Here is a 16,576-nt window from a genome sequence, read left to right on the forward strand (position 1 = left end):
AATTGACGCAAGTCAATGGAATTCATATATTATTGCTCACTATGATTTTCCCACGACTTTATCCGCGTCGGTTTCAGAATTATGTTGAAAGAGAAACTAATAATGTGCACTTAAAAATATATTATCTATTGAAAACGGATCTACTGTCTATATACCATGTGACTATGTACAAAATAAATCTTATTCTGTCTCTGCGGAACTAGATGGATTATCGTTAAATAAAAGGTACATGAGCTATATTTTCGTAAAAATATATAACAGATCATTTTGTAGTTATTGCGTGGAAATTATACATATTTTACCTAGATATATTTTAGAAGTTGTTAGTTATCTATACATAAATAACTAAGGATATCGATGGACTTGGAAAGCATGGTTTTAAAAAAAAAAATCTTATTGTTAAAATTTACATCCAATGTCCAGAATTTTTATAGTTCAGTTAGGTTACCTAACCTGCAAAATATCGAAAAATTATCGATTAGGCCGAACGAATAGAGATAATTGTAATCATTATCAACGAAATAATAAATTGCCATAGCATAACTTAACATACGGCTCCAAAGGATAGTGTATCAGTCAAGAAAAAAGTCGTGGACTACTTAATTCTTGAATAGGACGTTAAGACTCTGGTCAAGCTTGGAAGAAGGTATAAGAGTAGAATAATTTTATTTCGTTAATACGACGCAGATCTTTGCTCGTATTGTGATTTAATAACTTTTTTAATTATCTAATGTAATTGTTATTGGAATTAAATGCGGGTAAAGTATATTAGAGATTTTATAATGCGGGAAAAAGGATGACCTTGCATAAGTTTATGGTAAGTGTAGAAGTGATGGATGCTTAAGAAAAAAATAATGATATGGGGGAAAGCGATTAAAAGTATATTTTAAACAAATGTCATCTTTATTACACTTGGTTGAAGGACAATCGAAGTCTTAGAAGACTTATCTTATTACGCATCAGTAACAAGTTTTTAGTTAGAGGATTTAGATTCTTTATTAAGAATATAAGCAAAAAATATAGATCAAGTGGTATAAGGTAGTTTTTCAAAATTTTGATTTAAATGATCTAACATTGAAAAAAAAAATTTGTTTCACTGTCCATATAATTTGGAACCTTTTTTGATTAGGCCGAAACGAGAAAATACTCATTTAAATAAAGAAGAAAATGAAGAAGGAAAATAATATGTATACATAATAAAAACTCATTACATTTATCTAAATCAATGTCATTTTATATGGGATTTTTCATGGTTACAGTGGTTAGTGGTTACATGATTACAATCCAGGGGGACTTCGAAGTTAGACTAAGCTATTTTTAATTTGAGTTTTTATCCTCATAAATTTTGTAATAGGTTTTGCTCATACTATTCGTTCTGAAATTAATAATGAGTATTGCTATTACCGAAACAAGGTAGTAAAAGAAAAACGATTCTAAATAAATATACTTGAAACACTGCAGTACCAACAAAATGAAAGCCTATTTTCAATTTCTCTTATAACAGAAACCTTAAATTTCTTGCATACCTTAAAAAGTATTTACATTTCTTGCATATTGGCATGCAATGCTTCTGTTTAATCTTATAAGTAAACATTTAAATTATGCGAAATTTTCCGCCATCATAACTATAAAATACACAGTAATGATAATTCAACACTTATAATCTCTTTGCGTCAATCGGTCTAAGTGGTTGAAATAGCGAAGTGATAAGAATTGTAAAATGTGTTGCGTTAAACATTTTGTTTTACTCATTATATTGCAACAATATACTGTAAATGGGTTTAGCATATTTAATCTATATAATGGATTCAAGTACCTCAATAATAAAATAAATTCCATTGTGCCTGCAAACCTTCCCGATATTCATGTGAAGATGCGTTGGATTTTACAAGAGTTAGACCACTTCGACCCCAAAAACTTACTTATGTTTAACATGAGATACTTTGAAAATGTTCTATATTGGCAAGAGAATGGACCAATCTTTGTGTTCTTGGGAGGAGAAAGCGCATCGTCACCTCAATGGACTAGATTCGGAATAATCCATGAACTGGCAAAAGAATCACAAGGAGCAATGTATGTAACAGAACATAGATATTACGGCGAAAGTAAACCTAAGAACTTGACAAAAGAAGATCAATTCAAATATTTAAGTTCAAGACAAGCTCTTGCTGATATAGCAAAGTTAATACACTATTTAAAATTGTTACCCATGTATAAAAATTCTAAGGTAGTTGTAATTGGAGGATCATATGCAGGTAACTTAGCCGCGTGGATGAAGGTTTTATATCCAGATTTAGTCGACGCGGCTGTAGCAAGCAGCGCACCAGTCTTAGCAAAAAAAGATTTCTTTGAATATCTTGAAAAAGTTACTGAGGATTATGAAACTTATGGAACTCACGGATGCTCGGACAAGATAAAAAATATATTCGACAGATTTCATCAGCTATTGCAGAGCTCTGAAGGCATAAAACAGTTAAAAAAAGAAGAGAATATTTGTGATTCATGTGATATGAGTGTGATAGAAAACCAGGCCGTATTCTTTGAGGTTAAGACAAGTATATTTATGAGTAATTCTCAATATGGATCAACAAAAACTATTAAACAGCATTGTGAAAAATTAAGCGACGTAAGTTATGATACTAAATCTTTAACGGACAACTCTATGTTACCAATCATATACTCTGAGAAGTTAAACTGTTATGATTATGACTTTAACAGAATGATCCAAGTGATGAAAAGTAATGACGATTTGTTTTGGATATATCAAACATGCACTGAATTTGGCTATTATCAAACAACGAATTCGAAGGCACAGATCTTTAAAAACATCCCATTGGAGTTTTACATAAAAATATGTACTGAAATGTTTGGCAATGATTTTAACGAAACAAGAGTGGATCAGGCAGTAAAAAACACGAATAAACTGTATGGAGGATTAAACCCAAATGTGACAAAGGTGGTATTTTCAAATGGCAACCTAGATCCTTGGAGTACGATAGGTGTTTTAGAGGGCTTATCCTACGACGCCCCAGCAGTAGTTATTCCAAGGTCTACTCACTGCGCCGATTTACTTCCTATTTTTGAACCTGACAATGAAGAATTGAAAGAAGCAAGAAAACACATCAAGTATTTAATTAAGAAGTGGATAGGAATAGAGGAATACTTAACTTCATAACTTATGTGAAGTGTCCATATAACACTTAAATCTATGATCACTTTATGCGGTCAAAGGTCATTTAAAATAAAAGTGAAAATTTATTGAAATATATTTTGATTCATACACGTTTCCTTAAATTAGGTTACTGTTTATCCAACACTTAACTTATCGTGGACGTTGCAACTACACCGAACTATAATAAGGTACAGTCGCGTACAGTTTAAAAAACTTTATATTTTTTATTAAAAAAAATATATAACTTTTAGGATTTTATAAACACATATAAGGCTGATCTCCAGAGCCCTTATTAACGTCCGATTTACGATACCCGATACATGTTCATCATTAAAATATAAATAACAACATATATAATTCAGAATGGTAACCTGTCTAGCACCTTCGCGAAATGATATACCAATTTCAATACCAATAATAAATATAGTACGCGGAGAATGCGATTTTTCCTTATTTTTAAGTGGAAGTTTATTATAAAAATAAAAAAATATATATATAAGCTACTATACATATCATGAAATATTATAACAACTAAATCTATATAATAATAATTGAGTATTGATTATACGATGTTAATTGAAATAATATTTTGTTAAATTATAAAGATCCTAATTAAATTACGCTTTGCCTATAAAATAATATGTACAAGTGTAAAATACGTCATTACATTATAATATAAAAGGTATTTATGAACAAAAAAAATTACGAATGGAGTGTTGCAGTTAATTTAGATGGAACTTAAGTTTTTAATTCTATAGCTGATATTTTTATTCGATTGGTGTATTTTTTTTTAATTCACATACATTCCCAACCCTGTTTTGACTAGGATTGACACAAAACTTACAAATCATAATCGTAAGTATTTTACCGAACATCAAAGACAACAGAAATTTCTGTACAAAGAAACAGAAATTCCTGATGTCAATGTTGAACGCCGATGTCCTTACATATAGTGGCAGTGATTAACAATGAAAGCACTTATATTCTAACACACTACAAAATCCAGTTAGTATCATAACAGTAAGAAATGAATGATTGATACGAAATTATCATATTTTATTTATAGATAATGGGTATACAAAAATATTATATGCTATTAATAGAAAAGATTAAGTGAAAATCACTTTTTTATATTCGTTACATTCATATGTGGTAAATATAAACTTAGTATAACCTTACATCGAACTCGCTATACAGATAACCTAAGCATCAAATTCGTAAATCTATCGAATGTAATTTACTATAAAAAAACTTAATGAAATAATTTACAATACCATATTTACATTGGAGGCATATTCACCGCCTTCCTTGGACCTATAATACAGTATATTCTGATACAAAAAGAAGAAATGCAAGAGTGTAATAGAGAAGGTTTGAAAATTTCAAGTTTTTGAATTTTGTCGATGGGGCAGTGGTGCTCTAGTTTTTATAACGACGTGAAGTCATTCACCAGGAGTAGCGAAAGTTTGAAACCAATTATTATAATAGTAGGTGTTTTTTGTTTATTTAGTCCCATTCTCCAATGAACATATGTCGCGCGTTGGGCGCCGGCGGCGGCGGGAAGCGTCCTGCGGGCAGACGGCCGTACAGCGCGTAAGGGTCGTAATGCTCCCCATCTGTAAAATTAATATAAAACATTCATAGGTGGATATCTCTGAAAATATGTAATATCTCGCATGATTGCCGTTGAGCTAATTTTTCATGTTTTCGTAATGATATGTTCGATGATAAAGTCATCATGCAAAGTCTTCTTTATTAAAGGAAACCTTTTATAATATGAGGGTCGATGTTTATGTACTGAATTTATTCCACTATCAATTTACATTTAAACAAAAAGCGATCGCTCTAGTTAACATGGCAAGAATCTGAGATGTACAAAAGATCAAACAAAAGGAATAAAACGCGTATATCCTGACTTAAGGAATACATGATCACGACTGCATGCTTGACGTACCTACATGCATGTATTGATTTGAGAATTGTATGGGAAAAGCTGTAAACAGTTTTATTCTTAAATATATCTTATTATCTAGAACCTATTTCATGTTTTGGAATATCCTAAAAACCTCACAAATTCACACTGATATTAAGTGCAACTAGTTAGTGTGTCGGTGCCTAGAACAGTTACTAATGCGAAGCTATGGCCAAGTCCAGCGGTAGTCAGCAGCCGCTGTAGGAAACCCCGTGAGTGAGAATCGAAGCGTGGTGACAAGCCAAGCGAAAAAAGGAAAGGGTAAATACCAAGAATTGAGCGAAGTTAGTTAGCGTGGCTGCTGGATCACCATTGGTCGTAGTTTTCGATCCCTGTCGGGGTAGAATTGATACATCAGTTTCTCTTTTTTGGGACGTTCGTACGCACCGATTCCGCTTTCGTAGGAGCGAGCGTGCCACAGCGCTTGCTGCATGGGGTGTGCGAAGGGCATTTGGGGTGGGAAGCCGTGGGGATGAGCGACGCTAAAACGCTTGCTGGGCACTGGCATGGGTACGGGTGTCTCCTTCAGCGTAAGCCGCTCAGTCATTGCAGGCAGGACGTGCTTGCCTGTAGCCTTCACGAAGTTGGGAACACGGGCGCGCAATCCGCAGTAGTAAGGATCATCTGTAAACATATTACAAATATGTCTCAAATACTATAAAATATTATACCATATATTGAAATAAGTCGGAATTCCCAATAACATGCAGTAATTATTTTAATTTTCACACAGATGTAGAATGTTTAAGTACAGTTTATACCCAACATCTATTAAGTAAGAAATCCTAAGCATTGCTGGTAGCATTTAACGATTACACGTTAACTCCTTCGTAGATTCGTGAATGTTAAAGTTCATCTACATTATTATTTCCTACAAATTTTCTTTAGTTGAATATAAAAATAATAAAAGAAAAGTTCTTCTACTCGAGGTTTATGAAAAAAGTTTAAAACAAGAAAGTATAAAGATCTTATTCCTCCGTATCCTACGTCGTACGCCGTCAATTTAAATATCAAGGATTTGGCCAAATGTCAGCTCGTTGCGAAACTATTGTAAGGTAACCTCTGCTCTGCTCCATGAACAGGACCGATATTTGGAGCGTGAGGTTACGTTCAAAGAATGTGTAATGCTTTGTACATATTTGCCTTTGAATTCATTATTATAAATATAATATAATTAATAGTAAAAAAAATATTTTGAACACAAACGTTTTTGTTTCTGAACAGAGCCCCAAAAAGTTCACACGCTTATCTCGAAGCTATAATCCCAAAACGTAATTCTTTAGGTAATTCATGTCTAGAATGGTCAAGTTTTAGAGCTACTTAAAATTCTCGAAAGCATTTTGTATCACGCAATCAGGCAAATAAAAAAAATTACCAACGTTTTCTAACATAATACAGGTATAGTATCATCACTTACTATATAGCGCAAACAAATAATGGTGTTGTAACTATTATGTGACAAGCGAGGGTTATAAATGGCGATCCATCACAAAATATTGATATCGCGATGTTCACACTTGCAACATCACGTTGTAAATTATATGCTGGCAACATAAATCGTCTGTCAGACCTTAGTGGGTAAGACCGTGAATCATAATGCACACATACCAAAACATCATCTAGCGTTGACGTCTCCGGTTTTCTCATTGACATGTGATATGTAAATTTAAGGCGGTGGCGTAAATGTTCTAAAAATAGCTTCTATTCACACAGTCTTACTTACTTGCTTACTTAACCAGCCATTTAACAGTCCCCATGTGAAGTTTGTAATGAATTTTTAATTAAATTAACCTTTAAAGTCGGTAATTATATCCTTAAACCACCGAATACGTTAAAAGAGTACGGGTCGTAGGCGCTCTCAGTAGCCCATTTCAATACATGTACACCTCAAAGTACCATAATGGCTTAAGAGTGGGATGAAATGCAAACAGTGGGTGTTTTATTACCATGCTTTTTTCGTCCGTATACGTAAAGAATAAGGTTGATATTCCAACCCATACTAAGAAAAATAGTAACTAGTCCTTGCACTCTACAGAATTTATTAGCACGAAATATTTTATGTGACGATTGTCGGTATTTTTCCAAACCTTTCTGGGGTTAATTAAAAGCGTAAATACACACCCAACTTCAATACTTGAGCCCTGAATTAATATACAAGGGTACTTTAATTGAGGATCGCAAGGAAGGCAATTAATCGAACCCCATAAAAGGTATTGAAGAACTAGTATATTGTGGGGACAGTAGCAAGTTTAAGTGCTTACCGTATTTTTTGTTATCTTTTCCTTTGTCAGATTTTCCTCTGGGGAACTGTGCCGGAACACGTTCGTTAACTTCAATATCGTCATAGTCCGGCTGCGAACAAAAATAATATTATAAAATCAATCTTAAAAAAATTACATAAAAAAATTGCAATGATATTCTTTTCGCAGGGATTTCCCAACTAGACCCCATAACTCTGTCTTGATCACAAACAAAGGTTTCAAACAAGTCGTAGGATTGAAATGTACTTAAATCGCATCGAGGAGATTATGTTATCGGAACACACAGAATCGTATTAAACAACATTTGCTAAAAGAAAATAAGAAAAAACATGAACTCCAAAGAAATAAGCTTGAATACTTGACTATTCTTATCTTTAAACAAGACGAGATCAATGAATAAATAATGGATACAAGCTCATATTCTGAATTAAGTTCAGCAAGGGAAAATAATATGGTCTTAGTTTTAATTTATTAGATCCCAGTTATAAAAACACATAACATTATTAAATTAACCATTATAAAATGATATATTCTCCGACTAAAAAAATAATTTATTTTATAATTCTAGCAATTTAACTTCCACAAATATTAAAAAAACGATGATCAAAAATACGAGACGATTCATGCAAAGTTTATTATGTTTTATAGTATTCATTTTAATTTAATATATAACAAAAATAAACAAATGCACTGCAGTAAAATTCAGAAACAGCGAATAATATATTACGAATAAAAACGTCATCTTTCTCATAAAACATATTAACAATCACGTCAAAATAAAATAATCAATTAAATATACGAGAGGATTTTTCGAGATCACTACCAACAAATCGAAATTTTATCATACAATAATCCATTTACTGTCCCTTTTAAAATTTGCAATCTAAGGGCCAATGTTGAATTCCATTAAAAACTTTTAACAGTGATTCATGGTACTGGGTCTGAGTAACAAAATTTGTATCCTGTTAAGCAAAAGATTAAGAGCTTAGAAGCTTTTTGCATATGACATAAGTTGATAACTTATCTAAGTGCTAATCCGAACATTAATTTTGATATTGATTTCGTTACAGTCTAATTGAACTTTTTTTTACATAAAAGGTATTTTAGATAAAACGACTGAATTAATGGTGCAAATTAGGAATGGACTAAACCATTTTATAATTTCTGTCTCAATCAACATCTTGAGATTAGTGGGGCAGTATGATTATTGTGATTTTAGTCTGGATATATAATATTTTTTACTATCTAAGTCATGATTTATATAGCCCATAAAGTAATCAATCAAACCCAAAGAGACATTAATAAGGAAAATTATTTCCAGGAAAAACATTTTCTTAACAGTTATAACAGTGTTTGTAATGAAAATAATAGCAATTTTTCTATCAATAAAATTACTCAATTACTTCCAACCACATGTAATGTATAACTCATTGGAAGTTATGTACTAATCATAATTTGTGATAATATTTCTGTAAATTGAATCATTGAATAATATGATACTGTGTTAATCTTGACACAAATATATGATTACACGATCTGAGGTATAAGCTCATGCATATTTTTTGTAATAGTTAATAAGAACGAGGATGACTATTATCTTGAAATAAAAAAATACACCAAAGTTCATTTATACTTGCCTTTGGAATGTCGGCTGGACCGTAGCCATTTTCCCTAGGTGGTAGTTTTGGAGGCTTATCGCCTCTCCTTTGTCCCATTTGCATCATAAGTTGCTCTCTTGTTGCAGCAACGACTCCATGACCATTGTGGCCGTTGTGGCCATTGTGGCCATTGTGGCCATTGTGTCCGTTATGCCCGTTATGTCCATTATGTCCGTAGCCACCAGAACTACCACTAGAGCCTGAACCGTTAGCGTTGGAGCTAGCAATACTGTAAGGATCCTCGTCAGGTATTGGGATACGAGGCCTGTTCTTTATGTCCATAGGTCTCTGAACTGAGATAAAAAATAAATTTTATTAGGATCACATAGGTATAAAGACATACGTTTTAAGATCCAAATGGTTTTAATAATAATAGTAAATAAACTACCTAACTATGACCTTAAAGTGCAGGTAGATGTCCCTATAAAGTCTAAACTCAATTTTAAATCAGGACTTGTGACTTTGATGTAGGATAAACAAAACTAGTTTAGAATTCGATTAAAAAATCAAAACCTAATTAAAGGATTAGCGTAAAAACTAAATCAAAATGTGATTGGACTGTATTTCTTTCGTCTAGAAAAACAATAGACATATTAATTTATTTTCAACATAACAAGACACTGTTTTATCTCAATAACCATATAACAAGCGGGATGACAGTTGAGAATATTTTTCCATGTTTATTAAATATTAATAAGCTACAAATCGATTATCTAACAATGTGCACTAAGTTTTGCAATCTCGAACGTCGTGATGCAGAGATCGGATGGCAATCACTCGCCACGACTACAACCTACGATTATTATGCGACGCTAAAGGTTGCAGTCTTAATGTATAACTAGAATTTTATTAGACATGCCATTCACACAACATACTTTAGCTTTATAGTCAATGTTCGGGTTAGGTTACGCTGTTCCTATAATATTTCAATACATAAAGCTTATCTGTTTGATATTATTGCAAAAAGAATTTAAAGTTGATTGCTATTCATACAGAATCTCTCAATAGTCTTTAGTTAGTAGATAAAAATGTTTGCTCCCAAAACTGTTTAGTCTGTCATGTTTAATTAAAATGAATGATACAGCATAAATGATCTGGAAGAACCTTTTGGGAGCACACAGTAGGCATCAATAATTAATTTCTTACAACCGAGACATTTAACAGTGATTGGAATTATCTGACCCTGAGTAAATTTGCTATAATATGGTATCTATGAATTGCCTCTAAGTCATTTTAACAATAACATAAACGAAGATTGGAACTGTTAGGATTCTGATATATAATTATATTAATGTAACAGTAATTTATAAATAACTAAAAAGACCTCTGTTTCAAAGTTACATACATTGTTACAGATTTATAGTTTTTTAAAATATGTAGGTATCGAGATGAATTTAAACTATCGACATTATAATAGGTCAAGACAAATTATATAACAATTATTTCGCTAGACATAGTTATCACATAAAACATTGATTACACACTTAATGTCAAACGCAATCCATTCTTTAAGTATAGGTTATTAAAACTATTAAAAGTCGGTTAGTTATATTTTCTTACCCAATTGTATCACTTATCATCGGTTTGTAATCGAGATCACTTTCATTTTTTCGATCACAGCATACTTCCTAATATATCTGATTTGATCTATTTGCATAATATCAGTCACGATTTGCGTTTGACCAACTTTTAATGTTCCGATTGCCACTAAACTAAACCTCAAAATGAACACTAATAAGATGAAGGCAAAATTGTTCTGCTTTTGTGATCTAGTTATGCCATAGCTAGTCACGAATACTTTCGACCTTCGTTTTGAAATCAAAATTTATCAGAATCCGTTACAGACATATGTATCTAATAATGTTCAAAGTTAAACATAATATACACGTTTATATCACAAAAACAAACTTTTGTCTTCCTCAATAACAGGTCTAGATTATTACACGCAAGTGAAGATGTTATCACATTTTGATTTATCAAAATTGATTCTAATACCAATAAATTCATTTGCGGTGTAGATCCGATAAACAGCGGTTCGATCGCAAACCACTAGGAAATCTAGAAACAAATCTTATACGAATTCAGAAATCACTAGAATCTTTTGTGCGGTTTCCATGGCAAGAGTTTCCGTATGATTTGTGCAAAACCAATGTTGGCAATATGGTTAAACTGACTTAGAAATTTCCTGTAAAGTTAAGTGAAATGGGGTACAATACATCATAAGATCGAAGCAAGATTGCATTGTTGCACAACAATAAACTGAGCTGCAGAGAAGTCAGCCAGTGCATAGTTGATGCGGTTGCGTGCTATGAGAACTTAAATCACTTTTCTTATAAAAACACTTTAATATTAGAAACACCAGATATGGTATTTCTAATGTTTACTTTTTTATTCCTAGTAATTTCATAAGAAATAGATATTTCAAAAGCTAAGAGTGGAGAATGAATATCATAAAGAAGAAATAGATTTATTCAAAACGCAGTGCTAGGAAGTGAATCCGTGTTCATTAAGACTATATCTAGAATTATTTAATCGCTACTGTTATAGTAAAGGTCACTAAAAAGGCAATTTTAATATTTTAGTCCATTAATTACGTTCTGATTGATATACATTTTCTTTTACAAATACTTGTTTTGTACAAGGCCGTTATATCCGAGAAGAACATTAACATTTTCGCGTGAGAACATTGGATTACAAAAATTAAATTTTGTTCGTTAGACGTTTCTTAATGATAAGTGTTGAGGTCGGTTCATTGTTTGTTGCATAAAGTTGTACTGTCTCTGGAGGCCTGAGACAAGGTAGCTGTAACAATGAATTCTGGCCATCCATCATTAAACAACCGATTGTTTCATATGTTACTTGTGAAAAGAATGAGAATTTCAATTAATGTTTATATCGATGACGCGTGACTGATATTATATAGCGTCCTTGTAATATTTATACAATAGGAGCCCAAGACGACTTATTTGATGTAGGCGTTTATCTCAATATCAACCGACACTATGAATTACGAAAATGACATTAAATAACTTGAACATCTGGAACTAGATCGGAGAAGATTTATCATAAAAATGATGTGACAGATGTTCGCTATTGTTATGCAATTGTATTATGATTTTAGATAGACCAGAATAAATCCTTTAGCGTAGTATGTCTATGTCATGACTCTAAGCTCCGGGCTATTTGTTCTGTATGACTTTTATGAGTTTAGAAGTCTCGCGGGCTCTGTGATATTTTATTGTTTTGCATTTTTATTTATAACATTCCTTTCTTACCTGTTGTTCATGACATCTAGCCTTACAACATTTAAACATTAGTTTTATGTTAATAGAGGAATTTTATTCTAAGAATAGAAAAGTAGTTTATTTAAAATTCGCCGGTCAATTAACTCTTCAACTAAAACAAACATTAAACAAATTGAAACACTTTATTATTTATAAAAGAATTCAATGTATATCCTCTATAAAACTTTGCGATGCTCGTATGATGAAATAATAAAACCTTTGTAAAATATAGGATGTTAAATAGGCATAACAGCTTAATTCATCTAAAAATTACTGCCGTATAAAAAAATCTAAGCGTCAATATTGGATTCGCGTATTTCTTAATAAATTTATAAAGTTTTTGCAGTATGTCGTGATAACGACGTGCGAGATGGCGATCAAATAACATTAACGTAGATAGCCTAGTATTTATTTCATCTATCTTATGCAAAACTGTTCAGAGTTCCCTTCGATTTTATTTATTCAAGTATAACAAGTATCAGATTTACTTGCAATAATTATGTTTTTCATATATTACACGGAACATTATATTATTTTAAGCTAATACAGATCAAAACGAAAACTTTTCCCGAAATCATGACAGACGTTAATTATTTTGTTTTTAGCGTAACAGTGTTTTAAATGTAAATCTATATTAGTTTCTGAACGAAGAGATTTTTTTTGTTCTCAGCAAATGCTCTTCCCGGAAAAATCGTAATAGGAGCAAGTATTAACCAATACATGTGCTTATATGTCCAGGGCAATGCGTCGTTCTATAAAAAGTACAACAGTTACATGAAGGTCGACAAACTTGTCACCCGGATACATTTAGTTCCTGTATATATTTTTTTGTTTAAAACGTGCTTTTAGTACCTCTAAGAGCACTGATGCAACATTTGAGTTTCACGTAAGTCAGTTCCTATTCATGTCTTGTCATTATATGTCAAAAAATTCTTTAAATAGGATTTTAATTAGGATTTTAGTCCTCAAAATAGTAAATCACTGGATTTGTTAAATAAATGGAGTACCAAAAACATTTTTTCAAGATGTCTGCAAAAGGTAACAACTTACCTGGCGGCAACTTTGATTTGAGCATGTCCATAGCAACAACATTGATGACCAGCACCCATATCGGGCACTCTAGCAGTTCGCTGTCAGATTTAACGAAGGCTACGGCACTGAGGCACTGAGTCTCCAAACGTCTTCGATCAGGGTAGGCACGTCGCAGCTCCCTGTTCACGTTGGATTGGAATTTCTTCATATCGAATAGCTGGGAAAAAAAACGCTCTTTAATATGTGACTAAAATCTCTCCATGTTGCTAAGGCAAAAACATGAATCGTTATAACTAGAATTTTTTTGGACCGTCTAAAATCTTTGGCCAATATTAATAACAACAGCTGAAGAAAATAAAAGTATGAATTTTGTATCAATGATTAACGCAACATAAAGTTAGTGGAAAAAACCTTATCGATTCAACCTTGATTGCTATGTCTGAATATACTTTATTTTATATTTAATCATTATAACATATGTAATTTTGGTAACGAGATAATTTTCTATATCCATTTGATTTAAAGTGTTGCACAAAAATTTAAATTGTTATAATTTTAATATAAGATAAGGCCATTGTTTTAATAGAGGCACGATAGAATCTCAACGATGAGATGATGGCAGACAAATCAATACTCTTTTATAACGCTTACGTTAACATTACATAACCAGAAATCGCTGCGTGATTATAAAATGAAAGTGAAACGTAATAAGATGTTATTGGTTTTGATTTTGTTTGTGCATCAAGTGGGGTAAATAAGTAGGGAGAATTAATTTTTTTGAATTTTTTTTTTTAAATTACTATTCACATATTGATTATTAAAAATAATTGAAATGTATTCGATTAATTTAATTGTAAACGAATCGTTATAAACCCATAAGAAATAAATAGTCATTAAAAAACAATGTGTAGAATTTCAAACCAAAAAACGCTGTGTAAGGCATTGATTATATTGTAAGGAACTAATCATAGCTGGCAACTGATGTGGTCCACTGGAATTGTTGCCTCAAATTTGATTTGACAACAAGCAAAGGGAACAGAGATGTTATCTACAAAAAAATTGCCGCTGCATTCGTAAGTCATCGACCACTTTTCAAGCTATAGGAAGCATAGTCATCATGGGAAGGGTTTTAGAAAGTTTCACCTTTTGTACTTTTACTAACAAGTTTACCATTTACAGATATTTTAAAGATCTCTTTAGGTATTTCATTAACCCAGAAAGTAAAAGCTTTTATTGCAATTGCAATTAATTTACATTTGATACGAGATTTAAACAAAATATGTATGTTGTTAGGCAATAACCATTCTTTTCTTCATAGCTATATTTTGTATTGTTCATCAGTTGCGTAATAGGTAGCTAATGGTATAAGAATTAATGAACGTTTTGCCTTACAAGGAAGTGTTCTATTGTTTTCATCGACCCAATTAGTCGAAGCTTCAAATGCTCTGTTTTGAGTAAGAAGAGTAAAAGTCTGGCGTTCTTCGATTGTTTTGAAATCGTTTATGCAAATCAGAACACCTAATAATAAATAAGTCTGACTGAGGTGGATGAGGAAACAAAATTAATTAAAGTGTTCATTTATTGCTAGTGTTTTGCGAAATAAATTTAGCGAATTAAATTGAATCAAATACTATGCAAAATAATATGACGTTAGATGAATATATAAATATGTAGGTTATTTCTTTTACACCCAAAAGTCACAAAACATGTTTCCAAAAAATTAACACATCATGTATCTCTACGCCACATGTAACAAAAAACAATTTGGGAATATTTTTTACCGTCACGGTCAAAATTAAATGTCGTGTGCAGTCGTGATGAAGTAACATTAGTAACTGATTTAAAAATTTCGCTTGTTATGGTGTGTCGTTAAAATAAGCTTAACATTTATGTATGTATTCAAAGACTCTATACAATATATTACATAAAAAATTTAACAATTTCAGCTACAACTTGCACGTCACAGATGTACTAAACTCCATGATTAGTACCTAGGCATAAATATGTTCTAATATTAAATTATGATACATTACAATAAAGCAACAGAAACTTTAAATTTAGGTTCTTAGAAATTATACCGAGTAGTTTTTGCCGAATAAATGTATTAGTAAATATAAAAAAAACGCAAGTGAAACCGAGGTTCAACTCGGTAACTAATGTTTATACACTGGATTTGTTTGTTAATAAATACGAAACGCCTATTGAATATGAACATAGCCGGTAAGCAAGTCGGGCAATTATGCGGGCAGCCATGAAACTAATAGGCCGTGTTTCGACATTTCACTACACATAAATGTATGCATCTTGACGGAAATGATTACACGTAAACACCCACTTCAAGCATTCCGCTCGACTTTTGAGGTCGAGTTAAAGAAATTACTACCACCCTTATTAATTATAAACTAAGATGAGATTTTTTCCTAAAATTATTTCATAGCCACATGTTTAGATTGTTCTCTTATTATTGAAATGCCGTCAGCTATGTTTTGGATTTTGAGATAATTATCTTAAATTCTATGTAAATTTTAGTTGTACAAACAATAATTAAGTTTTTTTGTTAGAATAATAAATCTCAGAGGTCATTTTGTCTTTATGAATATTTTTCTTTGAAAATTAATTCCGAAGTAAAGACGGGATAAAAAAAGAAACATTAATGATCTCACCTTAAATATCTTTTCCTGTTCCAGAGAATAACCAGGCAGCTTGACTATATCCTGCCCGATCGCGGTCTCCTCGTTGCTGGTGGCAGCAGTACTCTTCACAAACACGCTACTCTTGGAATAGCGTCTGATGAGTATGTTCCCAGCATCATCCATTTTTATTTTAACACCCTGACAGCAAACAAGAACATAGCATATAACAAATTGTCTCTAAATTTAGCTTTTTCGTACATGTACCGTTGAATAATTTAATAAACGTGTTTTCTGGAATCTTTGTAATGAGACCTTGGGAGGTAAATACTTCAAGCGACCCAGTGGCTTCCTTAAGGCAGTATTAAATCTTGTCTTCGGTTACAGGACTTCGATAAGATCGAGATCATGTTGCAGGGTGATTCACCTTAGCCGAATAAACGGTAATTGTCCACGGAGCCGTTATATTTTGTTGCTGTCCTTGAACACGCGAGTTTGATATGTTGCACGTTAGCGATGATTAATGATAATATTTAATTTGGACCACCGCCGAAATTTTCGCATGAA

The 16,576-nt window shown here is 32.1% G+C and overlaps 2 protein-coding genes across 5 annotated transcripts in view; one reads left to right on the forward strand and one right to left on the reverse strand.

Moving 5' to 3' along the window:
- Positions 1–1,673: 1,673 nt before the first annotated feature.
- LOC116779257 (putative serine protease K12H4.7) lies at positions 1,674–3,264 on the forward strand. The gene has a single exon (XM_032673511.2). It carries the CDS (start codon positions 1,721–1,723, stop codon positions 3,173–3,175), a length of 1,455 nt encoding a protein of 484 aa, XP_032529402.2. The 5' UTR covers positions 1,674–1,720; the 3' UTR covers positions 3,176–3,264.
- The window catches only part of LOC116779101 (uncharacterized), a 90,567-nt gene continuing 77,239 nt past the window's right edge, over positions 3,249–16,576 (reverse strand). For 3 of the 4 annotated variants that reach the window (XM_032673269.2, XM_032673270.2, XM_032673266.2), the window contains 6 exons: positions 16,043–16,210; positions 13,398–13,596; positions 9,043–9,356; positions 7,406–7,496; positions 5,532–5,768; positions 3,249–4,788 (listed from right to left, as the gene is read on the reverse strand). In XM_032673269.2, coding sequence (XP_032529160.1) covers positions 4,679–4,788; positions 5,532–5,768; positions 7,406–7,496; positions 9,043–9,356; positions 13,398–13,596; positions 16,043–16,210 — 1,119 coding nt within the window. In that variant the 3' untranslated portion in view covers positions 3,249–4,678. Of the gene's footprint in view, positions 4,789–5,413; positions 5,769–7,405; positions 7,497–9,042; positions 9,357–13,397; positions 13,597–16,042; positions 16,211–16,576 lie in introns of all 4 variants that reach the window. The other variant, XM_032673267.2, reaches the window with a different exon arrangement.

This window comes from Danaus plexippus, chromosome 6 (assembly GCF_018135715.1).
Source record: "Danaus plexippus chromosome 6, MEX_DaPlex, whole genome shotgun sequence".
Lineage (NCBI taxonomy): Eukaryota > Metazoa > Arthropoda > Insecta > Lepidoptera > Nymphalidae > Danaus > Danaus plexippus.

Excerpts from the sequence above, each read along its gene's own strand:
- LOC116779257 (XM_032673511.2), top strand. The coding sequence starts at position 1,721 with ATGTGTTGCGTTAAACATTTTGTTTTACTCATTATATTGCAACAATAT.